A 13,673-nucleotide genomic window follows, 5' to 3' on the forward strand; every position below is an offset into this window, starting at 1 on the left:
CGTCCCAGCAGAGCGGGTTTTAGGCTGTTTCTTGTTCAAATGTAGAGAACACATGAGCGTTTCTGCTGACGCGACCCTTCAAACTACTCTGCTGTTTCATAACAATGGGGGATATGCACACCATTGGCTTCTTGCTGCTTGTTTAAATAATAGCACAACTTGCTGCATTACACACGTCCCCGTTTTGAATATATACACATGAATGAATTCCAGAGCAGAGACAGGGACTTTGAGCGGAGTAACCAACAACTCATGGAGGCTCATAGGAAACAAAAAACAAACAAATGCACTTGAAAACTTAAAAATGAGTCATTTATAATCATTTTGTACGCACCTCCTGCCTAAGCTTCAACAAACAGTAGACATAAAATCTGTCCAACTCCCAAAACTTTCAAAAAGGACTGTACATAAGAAGGAGTCCTTCAAAATCTTTCAAACTCAAATCTGTTGCTTTCCGTTTGCAATTAAAGTAAAAACTTTTACTACTTTTAGTATTATCTAACATACTTAGTTATATTATATTTACAGGATAACAGTTTTCCACAAGAAAAAGGGAAGTTAGACATCCTTCGATGTAATTTTCAACGATAGTTACAATTACATGACAATTCAGAGTGGACAGTGACACCCCAGAACCCCCCTTTTAGCCCAGCCCATGCACAGACAGAGAACACTACAGGCATTGATATCACGGAGTCACAGTCTGCTGCAACCAGTCAACACAAATCTCGGCTAGCACCTGAGGAAACTATCACATCAGCAACTCTTTAATATGAAAAACTCATCATGTTATTTCTTTCCACATCCTCCACCACTTCTCCAAGTTTAATGAAATATAGTCAGGTAGACTTACAGTAACTTTATTAAACAAAAACAGCAATGAAACATAGCAAACATACCTTTGATTAGGCTTCCAATCAACAACACATGCCAGAAACCAAAATGAGATGACAAAATAAACCTGCTACAAATGGATGATGCAAAATTCCCACGCAAATCCACAGTTCAAAGTTTGCATGAATTTGAGCTTTTTCTGCATGACTGCATTTTCCTGTGTCCATTGCTCTTAACATTAATACGCATGTACGCATGTGTTACTGAGCATTATGACTGAGAGTTTAATCGGAGACTGTGCCAAGAGACAGCTATGTTAGAGAATAAGTAAGCTAGAGATAAAGGGAGAAAGCGACAGGATGTTATAGCACAAAGCATTTACCAGCACTGCTTCCTTTAAAGTAATAGAAAACAAGAATAAAGATGAATAGTGTGCAAAACCACCCACCAAACTACGGTCGAACCGGCAAAAGATCTTCATTCTCAAATGCTTCAAATGCTCCGATAACATTAAAATGCACAAAAAAAACTTGTAAAACGGCTCCTGAAAAGTGGATTCCTCAGAGTAAAAACATGTCTGTCTCCGTGCTGCAGCTCTCACGCTTTGTGCTGCTGCAGTCCGATGAGTAATTCCAACACTGACATGTGTGCCTTCCACTACAGCCACCTGCCTGCCACCCTGTGAGCCTCCAGATTATGGCTAATTACCATACAGCTGCCAATGTATCCCTGGCAGGGAGGTGTGGAGGAATTGCGGACTTTGCTATGCTGTCCTGTAGCTGCTCTTGACCCTCCAAAAAAGCAAGTTTCAACTCCCTAAACACACCTCCCTTACTGAAGAGGACCCACTGAGAATCCAACAGGCAGCCAGCCAAGACCCCAAACAAATCCTACAACTGAAGGCTTGATTTACCGGCCACACTGACAGCAGCTCTGCCCACTTAAATCCCTGAAATGTAACTGATAAGCCGGCGAGAAATCAAGTCGACACAGCTTACCTGCACATCGCCGCACGCTGGAGGAAACACTGAACAAGCTCTGCACTCTGCAAGCTTTCAAATCCACAACAAAGATCATCTATTTTTAATGAAGCAACGTCACACAGACCAAAAAAAAAAACCATCAGTGAATTATTAAACAAGCAGCCGGCCTCAAAGTATTACGAGCAAATATGTAAACTGATGTGGAACAGCAGGCAGGAAAAAGAAAAAACAGATGGGAACACTGGATGATGAAAACACAGTGTCCTGATACTTCATCCACCTGCTGCTCCTGTACGCAGGTTGGTGTGCAAACCTAATACACCAAATGGTGAGCCCAGTTGGCTGTAGTGATTACACAGTCATCACTCATCTGCAGCATCCTTCTGTTCTCATTAATACTACAGTCTGACTGCTGTCATACCTGTAAGACATCTGCTTAGCCACTTCCCACTAATCCTCAACCAACCTGCTTGGTTTTTTCTACAAGTTTCCTGAACATCCTTTAAAATACTAAACTGATACTAAACAGTCTCCTGGAACTGATCTGTTATGCCAACATGAAGGAAACAACCACAACAAGACAACAACAAAGAACGGCACTGGTCACACATTAAGGTTAATGCTTTAATTGAACAATGAGCTTTAACAACATCCTCAATAGCAGATGTTGATGGATTAGCAGCTACCTAAATCCCTGACTGGGCTATAAGAAAACTTTCCTGTGGAAATAAAGCTTCTCCCCAAATACCTGGAAATTTGTCTAATGAGGTCTGAGTGTTTGGACATCATCTAATCTGAGAAAGGAGAAAAGTATTTACACAGAGCAGATCTGGGGCACCTATTACTTCAGAAAATGTTAAACGGGACAAAAAAGAATAGCCATTATTGCATTTTTTGCTTGGAATTTTAATAAGCCAATAAGTTAAGAAACAATTCTGTTTTTTTATTTAACAAGCTCTCAAGGAAAATATCATTTAACTGGAGTGACGTAACCAACTTACAGAGGAAAATATTTCATCATTACTAAATCACAAACAACCACGTGGAACACCTCATAATTAAAATAAACTTGGTGATGCATAAGGGGCAGCAGGCAGAACTCCGCTGGTTACCTAAATCTAGGATAGTAGGCAGAGCTTGGACAGGACTTCTCCATTAAACCTGTGGTTAAAAATGAATGGCTCTGGCATTTAGCTATCTGCACTGTGCAATGTGTACCCACACAGCAATAGTGACAGTTCTCAGTTGGAGTACTTTTAACTCCCTTTCTACCCCCCAGTTGCCCCTTTGCCCTGTGTAAGTTTACACAAACCTTATTGCACATGCTCAGTGTGATGAAGAAGAAAAGAGACCAAATGACAAAGTAGGCCAATACTGATCTATAAGCAGCTGACAGTAAAAGAGGCTGAACATCCTACCCTCAAATCAAATCATCAAATGAGCTTCAGGGAAACTAGACATTAATTATTATAATGTATATAAATGAAATAACCCAGGGAATCAGTAAAAAAAAAATAGAGAAGCTGACTGATTTATATTATACTTTAAAAGCACATTCTGTGGTAAAATGTTAGACCGGTGTCTATTTTAGTACACCACCATGATCTCTCTGCAGAGGCCCATGTAAGAGACAGGCCTTTCAAGCTAACTTCAGTGTTTCTAATTGTTTCGTATAAATGATTCAGGATGCACTTCAGCTTGCCCTCAAGGCTTCAGGAGTCCAACTACAGCTGCAGAAAACTTCAAAGGAGTTTGCCAATGTTCCCTGCTAACACTGTGGGCTAAGCTGCAACCGCCTCCTCTGACACTAAAATAAAGAGGTGCTTGAAGTAGAAAAACAGAATTCACATGGGAAGACAGATGAAGGCATACTCACCTGCATGAGGGTCTGGGAGGAGATGGTGGCATTTGAAACATACAAGAAGAAGAAAAGAGAGGAGAGCATTAGCACCACCAACAGCAGACTGGTTAAAATGAGGATAATAGGCTAATCTTTCAGTTTCAGCGCGCCTCTGATTATCCTCATTACTGGATTTCCATCACTTTAGGAATGAGAAACAAAACACACCTATTGAAATAACAAAATGTTTTCATTCAGTGCGGTTTCAGCTAGTTTATTTACCACTACAGGCCCCTTGGTGATCAATGTTTGATGAAGCTTAGTGTCTAACAGATCAATAACTGGCCCCACATGCTACCCATCCCTTCCCTGTGGGTCTATCCTCAGCCCAGACCACAATGCCTGGAGGCTGACCAGAGCTGACTGACAGATGGTCACTGATCCTGGGGTCCAGACGATCCAGACCCATGCTGAAAATAAGTCTTTGTAAATTATTAAACATGCCTGCCATGCCTAACCTTGTCGATTTTGTTTTTGGGAAAATTATTAGAAAGCCAATAATACTGACAATTTAAAAAAATAAACAAGGTAAGTTATACTCTATTTACTCCAAAAGTTGGAAAATTGAGTGTCACAGCAGACACAATCAACAGAAAAAATTGCAAATTTTTGAGACAATTGAGGATTTTAAAAGGGGAAAAAGCTCAATTTTAGTTACGTTAAAAGTTTATAGAAAAATGTAAAAACAAAATTAAACATTTGTGAAGCAAAAATAAATAGTAAATCAAAGAAAATACAATAGCTTAATAAAATAAAGGAAACAAGGCAAATAGTTCAACAAGGTAAAAAAAAAATACAGTAAAGAAGAACCTCAATTAAAATATGTTAAATATGAGAGCTCACTGAATAAAAAAATAACAATTAAGTAGTATTTAGTAGATACTACTTAATAGGATTGGTATTTTGTTATGAAACCGTAGAGTTTCTGTACATGACATTGTGGGATCGTAGCTAAAATAGTTGTTAGCTAATAATGGTAAACAACACAAAGAATTGACAGCTCTACTTAAAGGTGACAGTGTTTTGACTCTACAATATACTTGTTGCTATGCAACCAATTAAAAATAAAGACTTGATGAGATATAATGTTTAACCTGAAAAACATTTTTATTTAACCTGTGTTAAGGAATAAACCTAAGTTAGTTCAAACTATCACCTGTTAGCATGCTAATGTTAGCTTATTATCACTAGTACTAATAGCAGTTTTTGTTCACTATAGCTAGCTAGTTTATTATTCTTTACTTCTGGTTTCTATTGCACTTTTTCATGACTGCTCAGCTGCAAGTGTTTGCAGACAAGTCCACATCTTCTATACGAACTACAGACCACCGTGGCAATCTGCCTGTGATCAAAACAATCACAGGCAATGTGGCTCAGCACCCTCTGTGTGACAGATCTCACCCATTTACAGCCAGAAGACACCCAGAGGATACAGTGTTGGTAGAGTCAAGTTTTTTTTAGAGTCTTTTTATGGCACCAAAATACAACCCATACAGTCAGCACTTTACATGACTGCTTATAAATCAGCTTATAAAAGTGCTGACAGTTACCATTCACAGCAGACAACAGCAGGATTAATATCTGTTAAAACACTTAAATCTACCTGCTTTAATGCTTTAATCAATGCCTGGAGTTTGTTAGGGGGATTAATCAAACATTTCTCAGCTGCACAAGTCTAATCCTTTTCCAGCCACAACAGATCAACTGGTCCAAGTGGCAGACTGGATCTCAGAGGTGTGATATAGTATCAATGTGACTGGAAAGTCAATTTAATTGTGTATATTTTTCCCTGAGTGAATTTGAAATATTTTATTTCAATTTATTGTATCATAATCAGCTTTTATCTATTTAAATTAGTTCATATTTTACTTTTATTGCATTTAATTTTATTTCACAATATTCCATTACATATTTTCTTATTTATCTCCTTCAAACTATTTTATTTTACTCCTTCTGTTATATGTTTTTGTGGGGGGGTTTTTAATCTGAATTTCATTCATCTTTATATTATTCTGCAAATTTGAGATTTTGTTATAGTTTTTTCATATATGGCATGACAAAAAGGAAAACAGGGAAAAGGGGTAAAAAAAAAAATCTAATCTCTGGGAAAAATTAATAAGGAAAAGCTGTAAATTTACAAAAGAATGAGTGATACAATTGCTAGGACAAAGGTTAATTTACAGAGACAGGATGAAAAAAATGGCCAATGTATATGAAAAAAAACCTAACAAATTTGTGAGAAAAGGCTATTTTGCAAATATAAAAGAAAGAAATAGGAAATTATATAACAAAAAAAGGGTTAATTTATGTGTGAAAACAGACAAAATTACCAGGGGGGAAAAAACGTGCAAATTTCTGTAATAAACTGGGAAGAAATAAACTAGCATAACATTTTTTTTTTTGAAGAGAGATATTACACGATACAACGTCCCCAGAGAAATGGTGTTGTTATGTTGGCTCAGTGATGAGCACAGATGGCAACATTACAAAGCAGAAGAAACAATTTTAAATGAAAACTCCAATCCAAGACCTTTGACCTGTGACATACTTTCTTTTAAAATCAAACTTAGTTTATTAACTATGTACACGTTCTATTTAATCAATCGAGGGAAAACAAAAAAAGAGGAACTCACCCTCTGCTGAATCGTTGCATGTTTGTGCTCCATTTCCCTCTTCTCCATGGCTGAATCAATCACCAGCTGATCCAACTTAAAAGTCAATTCACACAAAAGAAGAAAAAAATCAGTTGTTTCAGTATTCATTCTGCTGTTAAATAACTAAAATATACTGTAAATCCTGTAAATACAGTCAGAGCTGGGATGATTCAGATTAGCTGACTATAACTGAGCCTTTTCGGGTAACCGAGAGAGTCACTAAATGGAAATTGAAATTATGTAACAGGCTGGTATCAATAGTTAAAATGAGGACCAATCAAACCAGGGTGCCTGAGGAAATGAGTGGTGGTGAGAACAATCACACCTCTCACCTCTGCAGCCAACTTCTTCATGTAGGGGTCGATCTCATCCAGCAGGTTGTAGCCCTGCTGGAACAGCGAGTACTGGGCATTCATAAATGACAGCATCTGTGTAGGAAATGAAAATTAACTTTAAGAAGTGCACAGATCCTTCATGCTTTTTTTGACTATATTAAAAGAATAAAATATCGGCTTACAGCATCTAGGATCTCAAATTTCTTCTTCGCCTGAAGTACATTGATCTGCAGAAAAAACAAAAATGAAGTGTTTATAATTAACAAGGGAGTGGTCATTCACCCCACCCACTGACATTTTGAATTATAAAAATATTTCTTACCATGAATTTGCAAATATGTCTGATTTCATATGTAAATTCTAATTTATATAAATTAATAAAACCCAGAAGATAGACTGCATTAAAACATTATTAGTATTAGTATAAGTATAATATGGTCAAAAATAACACCACTCTCCTTTAAGTCACTCAGGGTTAACATTATCTTTTAGTTGAAGCCCTTAACACTAAATATTATTTGACACAAACTATTAAGTTAACGCCCTCTGGTGGACATTATTATCTATCTATAACATGACCAACAAAAATAAACATCAGCTGGCCCTATGATGGGTTTGTTTCCTTCTCACTGCTGTAACAAACAGCCCTTATGCATCAGTTGGGACACAGAATGCAAAGCCTTTGCATTCTGTGTTCCAACTGATGCAAACCTAAGTGATATTTTGTGCTACGTTTAAGAGGTTACGTCCATATAGAGCACATCGCCCTGCAGCTTTAACCTTTTCCACCTTGAGACACTTAAAGTTAAAACTCAATAGATTAAGATGTCTAAGAGCTGTGAGAGAAAGCTGCCGGCAGACAAACTGAAGAAAGGAAAGAGGGCACGGCCATCACGGCGATCGCTCTGAATCAGTCTCCTTTTGTTCCCGCGGGCAGTCCTGGTAAATGTGTGGGCAAAATAAGCCCATGCTAAATGCGACCAGAGCAAAGCATGCGCCACTCAAGCAGAAGGGCTCTGGCAGACGTCGCTGCAGGCTGACAGGCTACATCATGCTCTAATTGTAATGGCAACAAGAGGCTGTCTCGTGGGGGTGCAAATGAGTCTGAAGGGATTACACTGCTTCTTAAAACTTTACTCTTTTTGGGTAACTGAAACTGAAAATGATGCTCAAAATCAGTGCCTGGGTGTAGTTTTCATGATTTGTTACTCGGTACATTCTTAGATCTTAGTCCAGTGAGAGTATTTAGTACATCTTATATGTTGTCTTTTTTCTTTTTACAGTGTTTTTCTGACCTGTAGCACGTAGTCCAGAGCGAGGTGTCGGTAGCACTTGCGGGTGATGCTCAGCGCGCTAGTGGCTTCTTCGACCTCGTGAGGCTTGTTCCTGGGTGCCTGAGCGTTCTTCACCTGTGCTATTTCCATGTCCTCACGCACCCTGTCAAAGTGCTTTTTTGTCTCCTTGAATTTTCGAACATCCCTGACAAACAAAATAGAACAAAATAGAAGTGAGACATTAGCGTTGCAGGTTAACGTTACGTCTGAAAAAACGTGTCTGGGCTGCAAAATGTTGTAGCCTGTTCTATATTTAAACACTTAAGAAAGGTTTTTGGGGGTAACAAGGACATGTAGGCCTTTTAAAGGTTGTGGAGTAATCCTTTTCCCACCTGTATTGAATATTTTATACATCTAAATATCTACAGGGATACTTCAGCAAATTGTAGGTTTACTTACTCTTTCACAAAATTGTGCAGCTGTTGCTTTACAGACCGCTGGGCTTGATCAAACAGGATCTGAAACAGGTCACAAATAAGACATTAGATGAAATTTATAATACTTTTAGACATTGCTAGTTCATTATTATTTATTCTTTGGCTTATGTCACCATAAAGTTATTATCACGGGATTTCATTTTGGTCATGGAAGCTGTGACCAGTAAATTTAACCAGACACTTTAGACAAGAGGACCAGAACCAGCCTGCCAAAGGGAGGGTATACATTCTGGCTTTTTCGCAGTTATCTCATATTCAATTTTACAACAATGATATCACCCATGACCAGCCATACTACCCCAATGTAATTAATATACATATATATAAACTAATAAAAAGCAAAAATATTGACAATTATACAAGGGAACAACTCTGGAAATATTACAGAAAAAAATCCTGGCTAATTTGCGAGAAGACAACAGGAGGAAATTTACAAGAAAAATTTTTTTTTAGAGAAAAAAAAAGGTCAAAATTTACTAATGAAATATTTGCAAATTTACAAGAAAACTGTATTTCAATTTTACAGGAAATTCTTTGGCGAATTACAGTCAAAGAAATTTAATATATCAGAAAAAAACTGCCAAAATTTATAAAACAAATCAAATAAGGATAAGTTTATGAGAGCAATGTATATAATAGATAAACTCTTAAAACAGACTATTCAATTAAACAAGAGAAGTACTTTTAGTGATTTACATTTTATCATTATTGCTTTTTATTTCCTACTCTAACATTTCTTTCATCGGGCTGGCTTAGTGTGGAAAACATCTCATTGCTCATCATCATTTTTGTAAATGCATCATTTATAAAATGTGAATGCTATTGTTTATGTGGTCCACAAAGTAAAAAGCGTTCGACAAACCAGTCAGCAGACTAATATTAGAATAACTGTAAATAAATAAGTACATATTGAAAATACCATATGTTGATGCCCAATCAAATTAGTGCAGCAAATGTATATTTATTGTATTGCGTGATGTATGAACTTAGTTCAAATTCAGGATGAAATGTAATGTAGCATTTCTTATTCCAAGTCTTTTGGAAGAAAGCAACAATGTTCCTATTGTGATATGACTTTCAAAGTAACCAGCAGAGGGCGACAAAGCCCAGCTGTTTTCAAAAGATGCTCGTAAATTATGGAAATCAGACATTAATGCCTGTTTGAATGAGTGGAGAGGCAATGATGCTGTGACTCAAACACCCCTGCTCCAACACAATAACATGCTGCCTTCAGTTTGGCGTTTTACATTCGAGATCCCTCCTCTTCCCTTTCATGCTCAGAGAGTACAGTCAGTGTGCAAGAGCTGCTGCTGCTAAATAGGTCACTCGGGCAGAGAGGGAGGGAGTGAGGAAGTAAGCAAGAGGGAGGAGAGGAGGATTCTGGTACAACACAACACTGCAGTCTGCATTCAGCACAGGGTACAAACCAGTCAAACTGCCAAGGCCCACGTGTCCTTACCACAACCGAGCAGTTAGACTGCTTAAAGGGTTTCACCCTCATCCCGCTAGAATAATTGGATACATGCGTTTTGGTATGGATTAGAAGATTTGAGTTTGCCAGGCTGTATAAATAGGCTTATGAGTGTTTTAACTCAGGGATTATAGGCGCGGATGATGGGAAAGACACTCTGCTATTGTTGTTGCTGTAAGCTGTGTATAGAGGGTATATGACAGACTATTAGGGTCAGTGATGGAAAAAAAAGAAGACATTGTGTTGGTGGTTGTGCAAAAACACAGTTTTTTGTTGTTGGTTTTTTTTATCTGTGGCCAATACACCAAAAATGGTCCCATAGTTCCAGCTTTTTCTCTTAAATTACATTTTCTGTTTTAAAAATTTTGCAGGATTTTCATTGATAATTGTACAATTGCCACAGCCAAAATTTGCCATTTTTTTCTTGCAACATTTTTTTCCCTCCTAAATATGTCATTTTAATCTGATAAAAAAAACACGAGTTATCTCATGAATTTGCTGTTTTTTGTCACAAATTTGCCCATTTTGTTGTAAATTAACAAGTTTAATCTAAAAATTAAAAAAAAAAATGTCAGAAAGATTCTACAAACTTAACTGTGGGTCAAATGGAAGTGGTACTTTTAAATGGATTCTCTTGATGCCTCAAAGAAACGTGTTTGTTTTGATGGTAGCAGCCCACTCACTTGGCACTTTGCTGTAATGCTAGTGAGGCTAGCTGAGTAACCTTTCCTGCTTCTTGGAAAGTAAAATGTTTAAAATGGCACCCTGTTTGGCAGTAAACAGGTCTGATAGTGCATATGTGGTCTGCCTGTTTCCCTGAATGTATTTTAACAAGCTCTCAGAAAAGTGAAAGTGGTAGCTGGAAGTTTGGGCCATCAGGAGCTTTCTCAAACACGTGATGCCTAAAACATGAAAATCAGCAGTGCAGTGGTGTATGGCGGTCATAAACTCTCCAGGGTTGGATTAGTTTAAGCGTCGAGCAGACAGAACTGAGGTGGACTGCGGTTTAGAGCAAACCGCAGTCTTTAAAAGTTGTGGGCTCACCCAGCACACCTCTGTGATGTTTGTGTGCGGCAGGAGAACTGCTGTGAAACTTCCTGGCTTGGGGGGGAAGTGCAGCCTGTTGCATTCCGGAGCTATTTTTGTGGCAAGCTGACACCCTTGTTTCACCGGACCAACATGCATCAGGTTGTCACTGCATAATGCAAATGTAATGTAATATGGGGGTCTGGGGACTGGTTATGATTTATGAAAAATGATGGAAATTGTCAGACTGGACTTCAGAGGTTGATTCCTACCTGTCACACTTAAAAAACGGACCCAGTTTTCCGTCACTTCAACTTTAGTTTGAACCTAAAGTCACAGTGTGGAGCTTCAGACTAATAAATACAGAAAATGTGTTTTTTCCATGTTCCCATTTTTGGTTTTTATGTAGTCAGAGATAAGATATTTCTGTTTTGATTGTCTCACATGGCTCCACAGAAACACTGTTTGTGGCCTTAAACTATAGTAAGCATTAGGTAATTTGGAGGGGCAGAAAAAGCTACTAAAGATCAGAAGCACTGTGACAAACCAGCTAACAGCTGGTGGTAGGTAACAGACACTGGCTTGCAAACTAGTTCAATTTACATAAATATTATGTTTTATTTAATTTACATTTTTTTCGATCTAGACTAAGAAAATACTTGGAAAGTGTAGATTTTTAATACAAGTATACGGATGCTTTATCTTTTAAACATCAAATATTGGCCTGCTATACATTAGCATGTAGTTAATATACTAACTGTACAACATCTAATTGCCATCATAACTGTATTAACAAAGCTGGGATACAAAAGACAGAATTACAACTTTTAAAAAGTATTTTTATCCTACATTTCTCATAAGTTTAGTTTTCAACAGAATACTGAATTCTCTTTTTTCATAATCTTAGTCATATATTCAATTTTGTTAATTTTTTCAAATCTTATTTTATTACTGTTATATTATTCTATTACTGTTAGCCCTGAAACAGGCTGGTGCCCTGTCCTGGGTGTATCCACCTCTTGCCCTATGGCAGCTGAGATAGGCCCCAGCCCGCACACGGCCCTGAATTGGATAAGCATAAGAGAATGAATAGATGGATGGATGACTGTTATATATGACATTTTTACTCACTCACAGGATAAAGCCTTCAGTATAGATCTGTGGAACTTTTAACAATGTTTGTTTTTACTGTATTTTTTATTGTAACAACAAAAACTGTATGATTCTATTGTCTATCTATCGTTGCTTAATGGCATCCCACCTGACAGACCAGCCATGTTAATTATGACAGAGTGCCACTTTGTTTTGACTTGAAATCTTCTTAGCAGTTAAATGTTGAGAGCAACAGACATTTCATTTCCATATTTGACAGATAAGCACAAACTGTAGAGTTAATGTCAAACATAAGTAAGTCCAAGAGTATCTGGCACACCTTCAGCATGCTGACATCAGAGCTAAGGAATGAAATGGTTGAAGACACCATTACAAAAGACTACTGTACTGACTATCACTTTTTTAAATCCCTTCGCTGATTCCACCAGCATGTTCAGACAGAATGATGTGATTTAGTCAGTCAAGCAATTATCTCAAGCCCACTCTGTGGACAAGAACACCTTTGTCAAATCGGAGTGGGTAAAAACACACTGTTGTTTTTAGACTTTATCCAGGAAACCATGCATGCTTCGTGTCTCTAGGTTTGGATTTGACTGTGAAACTGCAAGTGCGTTGGGTAACGACTTGTGACTGAGAATACTACAGTTAATCCTCCTTTCTTACGGTCAGCAGAAATTACAAAACCAAAATGCAGCATTTGAGCCCATAAACTCCGAGCTGGGAGCCAAAGGCTGTTGTCCCACATACTTCTATACAACCAGATTACATAAAAATGGATTTAATTAAAGATGTTTTAGGCTGGAAATGCAGGACAAAAAGAAGCACTTATTTGTATGCACTATGGGAATGTTTTTCCTTTTTGGAAATTATTTGGATTGTATATGCCAATGGTTGAAGTGTGATTTGTCCAGGGCACCAATGATCTATCTCCTTGAATGCATTTATAAAGAGAGCACTGATGGTGGGTCTAGTGACTTGTGCCAAACTAATCCTTTTGTTTTGGAAAGAATCTCAAACTCTGATAATAAAACTCCAAAAGGTTGATTCTGTTCATCTGGACGTATCGTTTTCAGTGGGACTACGTCCAGATGAACAGAATCAACCTTTTGGCATTTACTTACCTGGAGGATTGAGTAAGCATCAAGACATTCTGACAATGAAAATTTGGACTGAACAAAAGGACACTGTTGCTTGTGAAAAAAAACATTTGGGAAGGGTCATTTGTAAAAAAAAAATAAATAAAAAAAAGGGGGGATGGTCAGGGAGCAATCAAACAGGTTTTATGAGTTATTATCTAAAGACAACGGAAAAGCATTTTGTGATGCATGTCTGACAGCATGTATTAGATATTTGGCAAGTGAATATTACCCAGTAAATTACTCTAAAAATTATATTAATCCACATCAGTGTCTTTGAACTTCACTTTTTCTTTTTGTTGTGTTTTAATGTTTTGGATTTAATTCATTTCAAATTCTGAAGTATAAAATTCAGAATCTTCTTTACAAAAGTAAGTTTTTTTGCAATCACATACATCGCCCCCTGCTGACCTTTAAAGAGGATGCACATTTATGGCACTTTCCAGATCA

The 13,673-nt window shown here is 37.5% G+C and overlaps 1 protein-coding gene across 2 annotated transcripts in view; it reads right to left on the reverse strand.

The window, feature by feature from the left end:
• The window catches only part of LOC146551153 (arf-GAP with coiled-coil, ANK repeat and PH domain-containing protein 3-like), a 70,274-nt gene that overhangs the window by 15,334 nt on the left and 41,267 nt on the right, over positions 1-13,673 (reverse strand). For both annotated transcript variants that reach the window (XM_085258742.1, XM_085258741.1), the window contains exons 5-10: positions 8,440-8,498; positions 8,002-8,185; positions 6,889-6,933; positions 6,704-6,799; positions 6,351-6,425; positions 3,694-3,705 (exon numbers count right to left, since the gene is read on the reverse strand). In XM_085258742.1, coding sequence (XP_085114868.1) covers positions 3,694-3,705; positions 6,351-6,425; positions 6,704-6,799; positions 6,889-6,933; positions 8,002-8,185; positions 8,440-8,498 — 471 coding nt within the window. The remainder of the gene's footprint in view (positions 1-3,693; positions 3,706-6,350; positions 6,426-6,703; positions 6,800-6,888; positions 6,934-8,001; positions 8,186-8,439; positions 8,499-13,673) is intronic.

Source organism: Mchenga conophoros, linkage group LG20 (genome assembly GCF_057382185.1).
Source record: "Mchenga conophoros isolate Kocher_MC1m ecotype Shallow Benthic linkage group LG20, M_conophoros_male_GT1.1, whole genome shotgun sequence".
Taxonomy (NCBI): domain Eukaryota; kingdom Metazoa; phylum Chordata; class Actinopteri; order Cichliformes; family Cichlidae; genus Mchenga; species Mchenga conophoros.